The following is a 15,144-nucleotide window of genomic DNA, read 5'->3' as shown; positions in this document are numbered from 1 at the left end:
GGAGGGAGGGAGGGAGGGAGGGAGGGAGAGTGTGTGTGTGTGTGTGTGCGCGCATGCATACACAAAGGAAGGTTTGTCCCTTCCTTCCATGCTAGGCTGGGAGGGGAGCAATGGAACTGTGCTTGCTGCAGGAGGCGACTGCAAAGAGAAATACTCACTGAAGCCAGCTATAAGCTTTAACTCTACCAGAAGCTGCTTCTATTAAAAACAGAACTCTTTACATATGCCAAGAATTCGTAATTGCATAAACAGCCGTTACTTTTTAAAAATTATGACTTCTGATGGCTTCTTACAGAGGCTGTCATAATGCCCAGCAAGGGACAGGTCGATCCCCGGTGGCATTAGTAGAGTAGTCTATGTGTGAGACACAGACACAGAGCAGCATGGAGTTGGGCAGGGAAGCGTTGGTCCTGTACATAAACCACGCCCTGCTGGATGGCTGCTATGGCACGCTCAAGGCCGTAGCTCCTTATGGCCAGTGATGGCCTTTTCCAGGTACACACTCCCAGACGGAACATGTCCTACCTACAGACCTCAGGAAACAGAACTCCATATGGGCACGCTTGCACACTCCCACCCTGCTTATTCTAGCCCCTCCCTCCCAAGGCCAGAGATGCCACTCACCACTTTGAGCTCTGGTACTGATCGGCTGAGTGTCCATTCCTGGCTGTTCACGAAAGCATCTGTAATAGAGGATGGGAAACGTGAGGAGACATGCCACAGAACTCACAGAAGTCAAAACATTCCCTAGATGTCATTTTTGGCAGAGGGACCATGAAAGCAGGGTCATATCAGCCACCCATGTTACAACTACCCTGGAGGCCAATACTTGCCCAAGTTCACACATTGTCTGGCCTCAAGGCTGTGGTGTATAACACCTACTGCACTCAGCAATGCCAAAGGCTCTCACCCTGGCCCTTAATCCCTCACTCCAGCTCCAGGCCTTCCTAGTGTCCATAGCAGACCTGAAGGCTGTCCCGGTTCTCAGCACAATGTAGAAAAACTGAGGCAGGAGCCTGATTTGCCTGGGCCTGACCTGGTGTCAAGCTAGATTTTCATCTGTTTTTTATTCTACTGAAACAGTTACTTTCCTGAAATCTCTCTCTCTCACACACACAAAGGATATACACAATGGCTAGAGCCAGCGGCAAGATTGCAGGGTGCAGAATATTTGGATTCTCAGAAAGAAACCAGACAGCTATTCAGCAAGGGTGGCTCGGGACAGGTCAGGAAGAGAGGGCCCCTCGGTACTGAGGGACTCAGCAGGCTGCCTTACACCTCTCCACCCCACACCCAACATCCCTGGCTTTGCTCACAGGATTTTCACGTTTCCCGTGTGCCACCGCCTGTCAGAAATGATAGCCTGAGGTAGTCAGTACCTACTGCAAGCCAGTCACAGGTTTCATGTCTCTTTCCAATATAGTTCACTTGTTAATCTTCCTCAAATGCTGACTCCTGTTACCTCTTAAGCTGTCCAAAAAGCAAAGTCCCCCACAGCACATTCAAGGTCAAGTCAGTCATCATGATCAGGAGGATGCTTGGTACTCAGACCCAGCAGGTGTCAGGGCTGGAAGCCATGGCCTGCTTCTCCTCTGTCGGTGGCTGGAAAGGGCGAAGGGTGCCAAGCAGACCAGGAAGACAGTCCCCTGATACCAAAGAGGCTGCAACCAACACAGGACAGACATCACTGGCCCTGCACTGACCTAGAAACCCCAATGTCTAAGGAGCCGAGTCACCCAGAGGAAGGTCTCTGCTCAGAGAAGCTAAATCAGGAGGACCTGGGTGATCTCAGAAGCTACAGAAGACAAAGCATATTCATACTGTAGCCTGTGTGACATCTTTGCAGAATGTTCATTTTTGTGGCAACTAGGTTAATAAAATAGTTGACTTAATAGAAGGAGGAGGAGGAGGAGGAGGAAAGAGAAGAGAAGAGAAGAGAAGAGAAGAGAAGAGAAGAGAAGAGAAGAGAAGAGAAGAGAAGAGAAGAGAAGGACTAAAGAATCAACACAGTTTCATCATGAAACCTTTCTTTAAAAACCAGGGCCCAGTCTGAAGGAAGGGAAGGCTGGCTTGGCTCAGGGCCAAATGAAGAGTGACACATGCTTTAGTCAAAGACGTCTGCACCACAATCTCTGTCACCTTCCTCTGTGTGGCTTCTCAGTGACTGAGCCTTGTGCCACAGACAGCAATGGAAACACAAGCTACACAGCACCCACACAGAAACCTCCTCACCCAGCGGGGAAAGGGGGCCGAGGCAAACCACACCTCCTGTCTCTCTCAGGTGACGACAGAGCAGCTGCCTGCCTGCTTCAAGGAACAACTCAGGGCATGTCTGCATACATTGCCCAAGGATCTTCCCAGTGGACAGAGCCTGAAGGCACAGCTGTTTGTGAGCTTTCTTATTACGCACATAGTAGGCCCAAGATGGATGTCTTGCACTGAATGAAGCTGGTGTGATGCACGCCTGCCATCTCCGCACTTGAGAGGTAGGATCATAAGGATGAGAAGTTCAAGGTCCTCCTAGGCTACACAGTGAGCTCAAAGCCAACCTGACCACCCTGACTCACCCAAAACAAAGACCCAGAGGAAACTGCAGTGCCCACTTAACACCTCACTCCAATACAAGAAGGAAACACATTCACGGGCACTGGTTTAAATAAAGTACTACTGCACTGCAATTTAACAGTAGGGCAGAGATTACCACTGGTGGGCATGGGTAGTCCAGTGAGCCTTCTGCTAGGTGAGGGTCAGGCTGCCAGGGTCCTGTTTGATGCCACCAGTGACCTCCACTGTGGCTTGTCATTCCTCATCACTAACCAAGCACAGCTTCAATTACCTTCCCCGCTTCTGCAGTGCAGTGCAACCAACACAGGGCCTCCACACACTAGACAATTGCTCTAACACCAAGCTACGGTCCCAGAACTTAACAGTCTTCAGTCAGCTCAACAAAGGAAAAAGGGGGTGCTGGGTCCTGACCTCCCCCTGTGGTGACAGGCTACGAGGACTCCAGGTTAGACATGTAAAATGTGACATCAGTTCCTTCACTAGTCTGTTAATCATGACAGTGAGTTATGAATGATAGCTAAGTGGACAGAATAAAGGTACAGGGACTGTGCTGCCCACATGGGCCCCAAGATTCATGAGGACACCTAACTACCTCAACTTAGCTTGTGCTAGCAGAAGAAGCATGCAGGAAGGCCACAAGATGAGCTTCAGGGCTCAGGGCTGCCTTCATGCTCCTTCTGAGAAGCCCAAAGGTCAGCTCTTGGCCTACAGGAGCCTAGTTTCTCCAAGGGACACCATACATCTCCACGGGGCCCGCCCACTTTAGGGACACAACAGTGCCATCAACCCCACTGTGCACAGATGCAGACAACAGCCTCCCTAGGCCTCTGCCTGGACCTCCCCTAACCTCAGTTCCTCCTGGCTACATCAACTCCTGGTAGAAACTAAGGAGCACGGAGGCTAAAGGCACCCTGAACCTTCCTTCTCCTGAGAGGCCTGAGGCTCATTCAGAGCAAAGCCCCATTGCCTACTATAGGGAGCAGGCCACCAGCAAGGAGGGAAGGCAGAGCAGAAAACAGGTCACTGGTAGGCTTTGTCCCTCTGATGGCTGGTCTCTGTCTATGAGACAAGCTAGAAGTGCAGGTCAGAAGAGCTTGAGCAATGATGATGTCACACGGTTCAACCCACGGCACCCAAGCATGGTCACATGGGCAGAAATCAGCATGATGTCATCACAAGCCTGTCAGATCTCCACAGCATCTTAAACAATCGAAGATCCTATAGTGAGCGGGGCCCAGCTGGACAGAAAATAAGGAAGGTGGCTGACTGATGGATGAACTTGAACTGGAGCAGCCAGAACCCAACAGGTCCTCACCTGTAGCCTGGAGGAGCCTTGTTACAAATGGCGAGTTTCTAAGAAAGCTTTCAATTCTACTGCTCCACTGAGTGCCTTCCAGGGGCCTCAGTTCCTTGAGCTAATAATAGTTCATCAATGCCTTTTATCAGGCCAGACTCCTACTGCATCATCTGGCTGGTGGACACAAGCCCCAGCACAGCCATGGCCCCTGAGGCACGTATTACAGCCTGGTCTGCAGGATCGCCACAATGACATCATGCCCCCACCCCCACCTTGTTAGGCTCCACCAGGGACCACAGACACAAGCTCCAGCCACAACTCATGAAGCTGCCACCAGAGTAAGAAAAGGAAGCTGAAATTGTAGGTGAGAGGGGAGGGGAAAAAAAAAAACCTGAACAAAACGCACTGTCTCGGGTACTAGGATGCACTTGGAACCTTAGATTTCCACAAAGGTTTTTAGAGATGCACTCTTTTTAGCAACAGACATGATCTTTTTTTAACCTGAGAACATTTGCAGAGCCCTGAAATAGCGAACAGAACAACAAAGAAAAGGAACACAGCTACCAGAGACCAGACACGGGGGGAAAGCCAGGTCCCTGGCCCACCAAAGCCTTGCTGAGGAAGGAGACAGATGCTCTACAGAGGAATGGGAGCTTTGTGCAGTAGTGATTAACACCCAAGGCAGCAACAGCTTCCAAAACTGTATGTAGCATTATGACTCAATTTCTTATCAAAAGGCCTCTATTGCCAGCGGAGAAGCCATGAGTAGATCTGGCCCTCGAGGGTACTAGCTGACTGCCAGACTCCCGTTACTGCCAGCTGCTCCTCAGTGACCCCAAAGACTCACAGCCAAGATGGCTCCCTCCCCCACATCCTGGACGATCACCTTCACCAATCACAAGACCTTTGCTTTAAACAGTGACAAATGTCACATCACCAAGATGCCACCATGCCCGCCCAGTCTCTGCAGGTACCCATACCACAGGCTCAACCCCGGCACCTTTCCCCTGAACCTTGATGTACCTTCTCAGGATTATGTAGAGTCAAAAAGCACCAGCTGAGGTGTGATCTCAAGGCCTCAAGGAGCTGACTCAAGAGCTATGTACGCTTCCTTCTACTGACTGGTTCCTCACAGCACTTCATGCTCGGGGAGAACAGAGTTCTAGGAGCACTGCCTCATGCTGCATGCGTATCAGTGATGGCTTGAGAGTACAAGTCTGACAGGGAGAGGAGAAAATGTGTGGATGTGAGATTGGAAAGGAGGAAGATATCCCTCAACCATGGAGGCCAGCCCACAAGCTGAGGGGAGCCAGGAACAGCAACCACAGCCTTCTGTGCATGGCTTGATACAGCCATATCCCAAATTCCCCTGGGAAAGATGTGTGCTGGGTGAGCAGAGGCTGAAATCTTCTGAGTGAAATACTGGCAGCCCCGAAGCCTGTGCCCTCATTCCATCAAATTTTCATCTCGTGGCCGTCACCCAGGTGATGAAGGCATCTGCCGGGAGCACTTTCTCAGGCAGACTACAGAGCCCCAGGGGAGAGAGACTGCAGTCACAGCTTTTTCTGAGAAGCAGAAAGAACAAAGGCCATTGCATCTCCATTGCCCCACAAGGCCACCTGAGACCAGTGTCCAGAACTGACTATCCCCAGGCCTCTCTAAGACCTGTTGGTACGCTGGCGCCTCCTTCCTGTTGCACAGATCTCACTAAAGTTTCACTGCAGCCAGTGCTCCAGTGCAAGGCATTTGGACACAGCACTAGCTGATGGTGCTCTGGGAGAGTCTATAGGGAAATACCGTCCCATTCCCAGTTTGCTTTCTGTTCTATGTTTATGGTTCTCTCTCAGCTTCACGTTCCTGCTACCATGCCCATAGTTGGGTGCCATGCCTTCCCCCTACTGATAGCCTCTGATCCTCCAGAAACTGTAAGTCAAACATAAACTCTGTCTTCCATAACTCGATCCTGGTCATAGTGTTTTATCACGGCAACAGGGGACAAGTAACACGGTTATTATGCTCTGCTCAGTTTAGCGATCCCTGGGCTCCGTGTTCTAGTGATCCAGCGCCCCACAGAGCCTCTCTGTAACACTGATGCCCTTACTGTCGCCAGCCCCATGCCCTGCGTGGGTGCATCTAAGTGGCATAGTACAAAACTCTGCTGTGCCAGTCATATAGGCTCGGGCAGAGGCCTCTCCCTGACAAATACTATAACCCTGAGCAAAATTAGCCTTCTCACAGATAAGGTCCCAAAATAAATGTGGTGTAACATATGGAGCACAAAAACTAGGTCACAGACACGTGCAACCAGTACTCAGTCTGTCTACCAAGTAATTAACTATGCAGAATGTGAACAACACACAGGAAGATGGAGGGATAGCTAAGAAGCTGGGGGTGGGGGGGACTGCCTCTCGGGGGTGGGGCTTGCAGGACCTTGCCTTCCCAATTATCAATTATGGACCTTTACAGACTTCAGTCCTGACTTCATTCAGGAGCAGTCACTACTTTTCTAAGAAAGGGCAATAAAGGTACTTCTGCAGCCAGGGGCGGTTCCTCTTATGCCTGGAGAGTCACAGAAGGTTCCACCCGGTGGCAGAGACGGCAGACCCTCTAGCCCGTAAAAGTCCATCTTGCACTGAAACTGCCACAAAGCATAGTGAGGAGAAAATGCACGGCAAAGGGCTCATTACTCCTCCACCACGCCACAAGGGTCAAAGGTTCTTACCTGCCTTCAAAGATCTTTTCAACAGAAAAATTAAACAGAAGACTATTTAATACACACACACCACCAGCTATAGGGAGGGGCTCAACATCTCCCTGCATCCTCACGAAGAGCTTGTATCCACCCAGATCAACACAACATCCCAGAGGTTACAGCTGAAGATCCCACCAGGGATCCCTGTCATTGCTACCCACACTAAGCCAGGAGGGGAAACTTAGGGTCATGTGCTCTAGTGCCCGCCTTGCCATGGGCATGGGTGCTCATGGCCTGGGACAGACCCGCCTTTTACTGATAGGTAACTTCCCGTAAGTGAAGATGAGCAACCCCCATCTACACACAAACAAGGTGAGGTCCTCAGAACCAGCAGGACACACCCCAAAAGGTCTCAAGATGTCTGAGCAAGCAAAACAGACACAAAACGACCTCCCCAATCTTAATTATATCTTTCTCTCTGACTGAACTTGAGGACAGGTAGGCTCACACACAATACAGCCTTCCAATTCTGGTGGTAATTTCTGCTGCTTCTATAAAAAGCCCACAGTACACTTTCAAAACTAGGAGATGTCAAATATGTCATGATTCTTCCATTAGACAAGCCACAAACTACCAAGGAACCAACTCATAAGAGCTGCATTTTGGCCAGAAAAATCAAGTCCATTTGAGGCAGGGTGTGGTTTCCTGTGCATTGATAAGAACGGAAATCAACCTGCAGTCCACTATTCCACCTGAACCAGTGGGTAACACACTCTGCCAGGCTCTTCAAGGCGAGTCAGACAACAGTCAGACGAGTGTGGTGGGCACTGGTCCCTGTGATGTTCTTCATGGCTCAAGTCCTTCAAGCACCTAGCTGCAGAGGTGTCAGCTGAGGCCAAGACCTCCTTTCTAAACTGCCCTCGGATAGAGAGTGGAACTCAAGACGTGACCCTGAGAGGGTTCAACCAGAGATTAACGAGTAACAAAGCCTGGCGTCTGGCCTCAACCAAAGCAATTCACATCTCAGCTCCTCAGCCACTCGTTCCTGGACTCGCCAAGGAGACCAAATTGTACTGTAGAGCAGTAGTCTCCCAAGAGATGGGGGGGGGGGGGGGGGGGGGGTCCGCAGGATGTGTCCTGCAGGTCACTCTCCTCCAGTGCTCACTTCCTAACTAGCCTTCTCTGTGGTAACTGCTGCTGTGGTCTTTCCAGAGCATCTGCCAGGACACAGCCCAGACAAGAAGTCCCATTGAAGACACAATGAACATCTGAGCCTGGCACTCAGACCTTCTAGGTACATAAAGACCAAGAAGGCTTTTCCCTCCTCCTCACAGCACCTGGCAACTCTCCTAGCACACCTGTCCACAGCAGCCACTAAGTGTTTCTAGATCCAAGCACTGGACCCCATATTAGTGATGCCCACAACCAACCCCAGGCCTGAACTGCCTTTGAGAAGCATAGGTCGAAGGTGTGTCATGCTACAGAGTAAACAAGGACAGTACAGCAGATGAGAGGAAGGCTAGCTGTGGAGTGTGCTGCTCAGGGGTGGTCTCGGAAGTGCGGATTTAGAAGCTAGAGAAGGAGAGGGGCGGGTGCTGAGGTTAAGATGAAAAAGGAGGGCCCAGGAGGCCACAGGATGAAGAACAATATGGTGCTAGTGTTGGCACAGTTTGGTAGGAGTCACCTGGGAGCTCTAAAGGGTAAGAAGATGGGGTACAAGTCACATCATGCTCTCCAGCAGGTGTGATGAGATCTGGGCTGTGGAGGATACAAGAAACACGTGGAAGGGTAGATTCGAAGAGGGAAAGCCCTCAGAATCAAGGATGAGCCAAATGTGGGCAGAGAGCAGGTATCTGCTGGAGCAGTGGGGAAGATGGACGGTGGTTCAATGTTCTCATGTTGGGGGCAAAGCAGAAGGAGCAGGTCCAGGGGCTAGGTATGTATCCCTGCATAGAGGCTCCCTAACAGAGAGCACTCTCAGTTTGGACTACAGATATATCCACAGTCAAAGCCAAGCTTGGGGTCTGAGGTCATTCTGCTCTACTGGCTCAGGCTTGAGAGATCTTTGTAGTTTCTGGTAACTCCCTCTACCTATATCCAGCAACTGGGTGCTTATTTCTTTGACAAAACTTACAATACAGTGGATGTCTGTATACACTGGAGAATTTAATCTCTAGATCTGTCTTACCAGCCATTGTCTGCAAGCTACCCCACCCAGCATTTCCTCCAGGTCAGGAGAGTGGAAAGGACATGGTGAAATAGTCTGCCATGAGGCCATACTCAGAACAGAGGAACATGCAAAGACAGAAACACAGGTCACTAGACTAAGGTCCCTGGGCTCCTTTGCAAAGCCCTCTGCAGATGTGATAAACCCAGAACTGTAAGAATCTACTGAGACTTCCTAAGCATCTACAATTCAATACCTGTCATGTGTGACCCTATCATGGTCACATGTTCATATAAGTCATCTGGTCACTGTATACCACTTGATGTGGAAATTAAAAGAGATCAGAAGCCAGCCATGTTTTTCTCAGATCTAAGTGACTGGTTTTACTAAAGTTCTGTAGCAGGATGTCCATGTCTGTGGTTATATGCTAGAGATCTCTCTATACACGGCTACTCCACTACAGAGGGCTGTCGGTACACCGCTGACTATCACGTTCTTCTGAAATACACACCCGGCCACGTAACTTTATAAAGATGGCCTTCTCCAGTCCAGAATAAAACAGGAACAGCAGTAGCCACAGGTAGAAAAGTCTGGCCTGTCCCTGAATTTGAGAGAGCCATAGCAAGCCGCATGGAGCTAACACCAAGCCAGCTGAGCATGCTCAGCACTGAGGGCCCCAGAGCTGGGCTCTCACCAAAGTGATCAAGGCCTCAGAACCACCGGGGCAGGTTTTCTGTGGTTACAGATCTCATGAACCCCTCCTCCAATGCTCCCGGCACCCCCATCGGAGCAGGCTGAGATCCCAAGATCACAGCCGAAATGGAGAAGAGCCCACAGTGAACAACTTCCAAGAAGACTTCTGGTATATCAAAAATAGCAGCCTCGAGTCCATGCCAAACCCTCAGTCCAGGCCCAAAGTGTTTATGTGGCTCAATTTAGAACTCGGAATATAAAGCCATTGATTTCAACTTCTTGAATCCAAGAGTAGAACCAGACTGGAGGAGAAAAAAAAAAAAAAAAAAAAACAGGAAGCAGCAGGAGGATGTCAGCGAATGAGAGAGCAACCACTCAAGGCTGACACACCCAAGGCTAAGAGGCCTGCACCTCACCCAGGTGGGCAACCCAACATAGTGAGAACCTGGAGCAGAGGGGCGGTGCTGTGCCTGGCTCCTCACATCACTGTTCTGCTGGGGACCCAACAAGAATGCCATGCTGCACAGAATCCACCTCCATGTGGGGACCACAGCTTGAGTAAGTGAGCTGGACGTCTTCACAAAGGAGCTAGGACAATGCCTGCTGCTCATGGCTGTGACTTCTCTAAACTGAGGGCTGCATCTATGCTGTTGCAAAGGCCTGTTACTAAGTCCTGTAACGTGGTGCAGAAAGGAACCTGTGTGCTGCTTCAAACGCCATGGTCTCCACCTCAGCAGAAGACGAACTAGAACACCGATTTCTGTTCATTACGGAAGGAGCTTGGTGTATGCACAGCTCTGAGAGCCTGCGAAGGGCGGCAAGCCCAGCCAGGTCCAGGGGGTGGGGCTGGCACACGTGGATGCACCAACCCCACTTTATCACTTTTTTCTCCTTGTTGCTGGAGAAAGAACCCAAGCCTTGTTAGCTCATCTTCATTCCCAACTTGAGATTTACAATCACCATGGAAACAGTGTTTTCCAGAAAGGTTTACCAATGCAGCTCTTGCACGTGGGCAGCACCGTTCAGGGCTGAAGTTCATGGATGAACAAAAGTGAGCTGAACACCAGCAAGCCCTCTCTCGGTTTTTGACTACGGAAGCAGTGTGATGAGCTGCCCCACACTCCTGCGGCCACGTCCTCACCACCTGAGGGACTCCAACCCTTCAAACTGTGAGTCAAAATAAACCATGGCCTCCACAAGCTGCTTCTGTGAGATAGCTGGTCACAGCAAAGGAAAGTGACTAACATGCACACACTCTAGGAAACGCTTTACCAACGGGCTCCCCCCCCAGCCCCTCCCTCCCATCATATAGACCCTAGTTTCTAACCTTGTCAGTGCCAGGTATTCTCAAGAAGTCCTACTGAGGTATAGTGGAGTGGGGGCTGAAAACAGGAGACCTGCCGCTGAAGCAGGCTGATTTCTCAAGCTCTAAGCAGATCTCTATAGATCGACATAAGAATCTCTATAGACAGAAACTCCGCTACCCCACAGGGCACTAATCCACTACACAGGCTGTCAGTGCAGTCAGTACACAGCTGACTGGCACATACCTGCAAGACACATAGCCTGGCCAACAGAGCAGAGAAGGATCAGTGGTGGCAGCGGTGGTGGCGGTGGCTGCTGAGAATGCTTCTAGTGGCACAGCAACAAAGCCAGTCTAGGAGTCAGGTCAGATCCTTGAATGACAGAGTCAAGTGACAGGAGTTTGAGACTAAGGCATGGGACGAGGCTGGGTCCCTAACACAAGTCTCCTAACACTCCAAAGCCTGTCTCCACTCTGGGTAATGAAAGGGACAGTGGGTTCTACTCATCAGTGGTCACTCCTCTGTCAAAGTCCCAATGATTGCTTCCCATTTTTGCTAGAAACAAGGTGAATAAAAAGGCAGGCTACATGGGAATAGGTCCTGAAAACCACTTCACCAAACAGTCTTCAGTCTTACCAAATTAAACTGGTAAACACCCAGTAAATACGTGAGGCTACAGATTTTGTTGTTCACTAAGGCAAGATCCCATGTATCTCATGCTGGCCTCAAACTTACTAGAACATACCTGAGACAACTACTGAACAAATCCTCCTGCCTCTGCCACCCAAGTACTAGGATTACAGACAGACACACACCCTGCACCTCTGACTCCTAGGTACTAGGATTTTACACACAAGAGTGTGTGCACAACTCCCCCGCCCCAATACCTCTTTGGGGCAGTACTTGGGATACAATCCAGACCTTGTACATCCTATGCAAGCACTTTGCCATTGAGCTAAGCCCTCAGCCTCTAACACAAATCTCAGACTAATATTTAAGTTGAATAATCCCTGTGTGACTCACTTAGCCATACACACACAGACATCAAACTGTCACTGCCATAGCTTCACCTAGGACAAATAGAAAATGACGTCTGGGAGGCTTACATGGAACTGCAATTTCACACTGGTCAACACAGACCTCCTGGAGCACAGCAGCTGAATGGCTGTATCAGAGTGAACCTGACCACTTTGCCTGCAAAGATGATCAACGCTATCGTAGTCAAGAAAGTGTGACTCAAGACTCCCCATGCAGTGCAGAGGCCAGCTGTCTTTAAAATGTGGATCTGTGTAAAGGCAAAGGCCTAAACCAGTCATTCTCAATCTTCCTAATGTTGTACCCCTTTAATATAGTTCATGTTGTGGTGACCCCTACCATAAATTTATTTTTGTTGCTACTCCATAACTGTAATTTTGCTGTTATGAGTCGTGATGTAAACGTGTTTTCCAATGGTCTTAGGTGACCCCTGTGAAAGGATCATTTGACCCCAAAAGGCATCATGACTCGCATGTTAAGAGCCACTGGTCTAGATTTGGCCAGTAGAGAAGATACAAAACTGTTTGCTTTCAAGGAAGAGAGCATCTCCTGGTAAATATGAGGAAACTGGGGCCAACAGGTTGCTCCCAGCCCCTCCCATGCGACCTCTTCTCTGCAGTCTAGTGAGCAACCTTGTAAGTGAAGGCCACCAGATCTGAGGATCAAGACAGGAGAGAAGGACAGGTCACCAGATAGACGGTGAAGTACCTGAGTCCTCAGGACCAGAACCAGGACAAGGCCTTTGCACTTGTCAGTGGCTGTGACCAAGCTCACACTTACACCGGAACCAAGTGCACAATTTTAGTCCTCATGTTACGGCATGGGTAGTATTAGAAATTTTATCCTGAGGGTAAATATTTTACAATATCAAAATCCCATCTTCCTAAGCCATAGAGAAAACTCCCAAGCAAATTCCCACAAATCACACCTGCCAAGGGAAGGACTCAAGCATCCCTGACCTCCGACTCACCTTATGCACTGCCTCCTCCCTCCTGCCTGGTACCTGTCCTGATACCATGACCTTTGCCCATCAGCTGCCAATCACGGCCTCAGTGGGTTAAGTTCTCTGTAAGTGGGGAGAAATAGTGGCACAACTGTCACTGCCACCCCTGGTGTCATCAATTAGACAGTATCTAGGATCACCTAGGAGACAGGCCTTTAAGCACACCTGTAAAATTATCTTGATTGTGTTAACTGAAATGGGAAGACCCATTTCACCCACCGTGGATGACATCACTTCCTTGCTGGGATCCTGGAAAGGGAGCTGGGCAGTAACGTGTTCATTGCTCTGTCTTCCAACAGTGAATATGATATGACCAGCTGCTTCCAACTCCTGCTGCCTGATTTCCCAGACATAAGAGACAAGAGTCCTTGAACTGTAAGCCAGAATAAACCCCTTCTCTGTATCTGATTCCCCTCACTGTCCAGAATAACCCCTCCCTGCTTTTGACAGAGGGCTTTATCAAGGTACAAGAACATAACTAAGACAGAGGCTTAAGGGAAGCACCACGCCCACTCTAAGAGTCATTAGAGACCAGAAGCACAACAAAGACTGGTCCAGCTCTAACGGCCTGAGTGCTTTCCCATAAAAGCCAGCGGAAGCATCCTGGGCAGGTGACAACAGTGTAGGAGAGGAGCCAGCAGGACTCAGTGTGGCCCAGAGAGAGAACTCTACTATGCTGAACACTAGAAATAAGCCTAAGTTCTGCTAAACATCTACAGGATGAACTAGCATCGATTGAATGAGTGGGTGAATGGGTAAAGAAATGAAAAACTGTCCCACACAGTAAGACCAGCAATAACCAAAGAAGACCAGAAGGCCAGGCCTTCTCCCAATCACCAGCTTCCCAGAAGTGGGCACAACCACCTCCTCACCACCATGAATTTTAAAATGGACTCTCCACTCTGAGTGAATCCACAGAACCTGCACAGCCCAGCGATCACACTTCTTGGGACTCTGACCATTCTGAACACAGATGATCATCCAGCCACACCACAGGCCCAAGGCTTCATGATCGTCACAGGTGACCATAGAGCATGCCTATATTTGGTGACCTTGGTAAATAGCAGCACATGATCTCCATGTCACAGGGGAATGCCCAATATGACTCTGTTAGGTAGTTCCAATTCTTCAGCTCAATAACATCCTCTACCACAGAGAAGTAACACCCGTAAGCCACTAAACTCACTGGTGTCGCTTCAAAATGCAAGCAGAAACCAATGGCAGATGGCAGCTGTCATCACAGAAGAAAGCACACCACGGTTCCTGTCTGTGTTTCCTCTGCCGGCATCTTCCAATCCATGTTCCAGGGGGAATGAGTTTTCAGTCTTGCTCTAATACACTGCTCAGAACCTGACATGCTAACAACCCAAGCCTCTGGTTCTCCAAAGGAGACTACAGAGGAGCTGGCTCCCTAAAATTAGATTTGAGAACAAGGAGGGGCCGGGCGTGGCTCAACAGCTTGACTGGCAGTCTGGGAACCTGGGTTGCATTCCTCACACAAGGAGAAACAATTAGCATGTACTATATATGCCATAGGCGATGATTACTTTTGCTGACAGCCAAGCCTAGGCCAAAAGTGGAGGGACGAAGGTCTTTAGGGCATCTATCTTCTACCTGAGAGTTTCTTCCCCCTAAAAGGTCATTGTGCATTTTCAAATTGTAACAGATTTGTAACTGTTAATAAATACTAAGTTTATTTGATCATCTATACATTTTATAAATTCATTATCATGTGCAGTTAATTCTGTAGTGAGAACTTTTGTTTCTTTAAAAGCACAGAAATAAGACTGTGCTTTCGTTCTGATCCCAGGTGTAGGATACAGGGCTACTTCTGCTTCACACTGTCCCCAGCAGCGGACTAGGATTTGCTCCAACAGAGGTGTGACTTTTGTCAGGGGCAGAAAGTTTTCGAGAATGTGTGACGTTTGAATTCTGGGGACTTTTCAGAGGATATATAAATGCTATGTCCCTGATAGAAAGGACTAGCTGGTCAGCTAGTAGTTAGATGGGGTTTGTTGCAGTTTGTCAAGTAGTCATGTGTAAAAAAATGAAAATAAGAAATTAGATACCCTGACGATGATTATCAAACAATATCATTGCCTCCGTCCTCTTTTTTTCTCTTCTATCTAGTGTTTGGGGGTTGGAAGGGAGGGTGGAATAAAGGGGAAAGAAAGAAGAACCCATAAAGTAGCCAAGTCAAGCTACAATCCTCAGTGCAATGCATATCAAGTGAAATCTGAAGAAAGCTTTTCTCAGGCTCGCAGATTTGTGTGGTTTGGGAGCAGTAAGTTCAAAAGCCTGGTACCTAACCATCCAACCATCCATCCATCCATCCATCCAACCATCCAACCATCCAACCAACCATTCATCCATCCAACCAACCATCCA

The 15,144-nt window shown here is 49.2% G+C and overlaps 1 protein-coding gene across 7 annotated transcripts in view; it reads right to left on the bottom strand.

The window, feature by feature from the left end:
• Agap1 (ArfGAP with GTPase domain, ankyrin repeat and PH domain 1) overlaps positions 1-15,144 on the bottom strand; it is a 435,940-nt gene that overhangs the window by 285,519 nt on the left and 135,277 nt on the right. For all 7 annotated transcript variants that reach the window (XM_021160509.2, XM_021160592.2, XM_029480713.1 and 4 more), the window contains exon 2: positions 625-683. In XM_021160509.2, coding sequence (XP_021016168.1) covers positions 625-683 — 59 coding nt within the window. The remainder of the gene's footprint in view (positions 1-624; positions 684-15,144) is intronic.

The sequence above is a fragment of the Mus caroli genome, chromosome 1 (assembly GCF_900094665.2).
Source record: "Mus caroli chromosome 1, CAROLI_EIJ_v1.1, whole genome shotgun sequence".
Taxonomy (NCBI): domain Eukaryota; kingdom Metazoa; phylum Chordata; class Mammalia; order Rodentia; family Muridae; genus Mus; species Mus caroli.
Note: the sequence above shows the minus strand (reverse complement) of the source record. Positions and strands in the feature narration are given on the sequence as shown.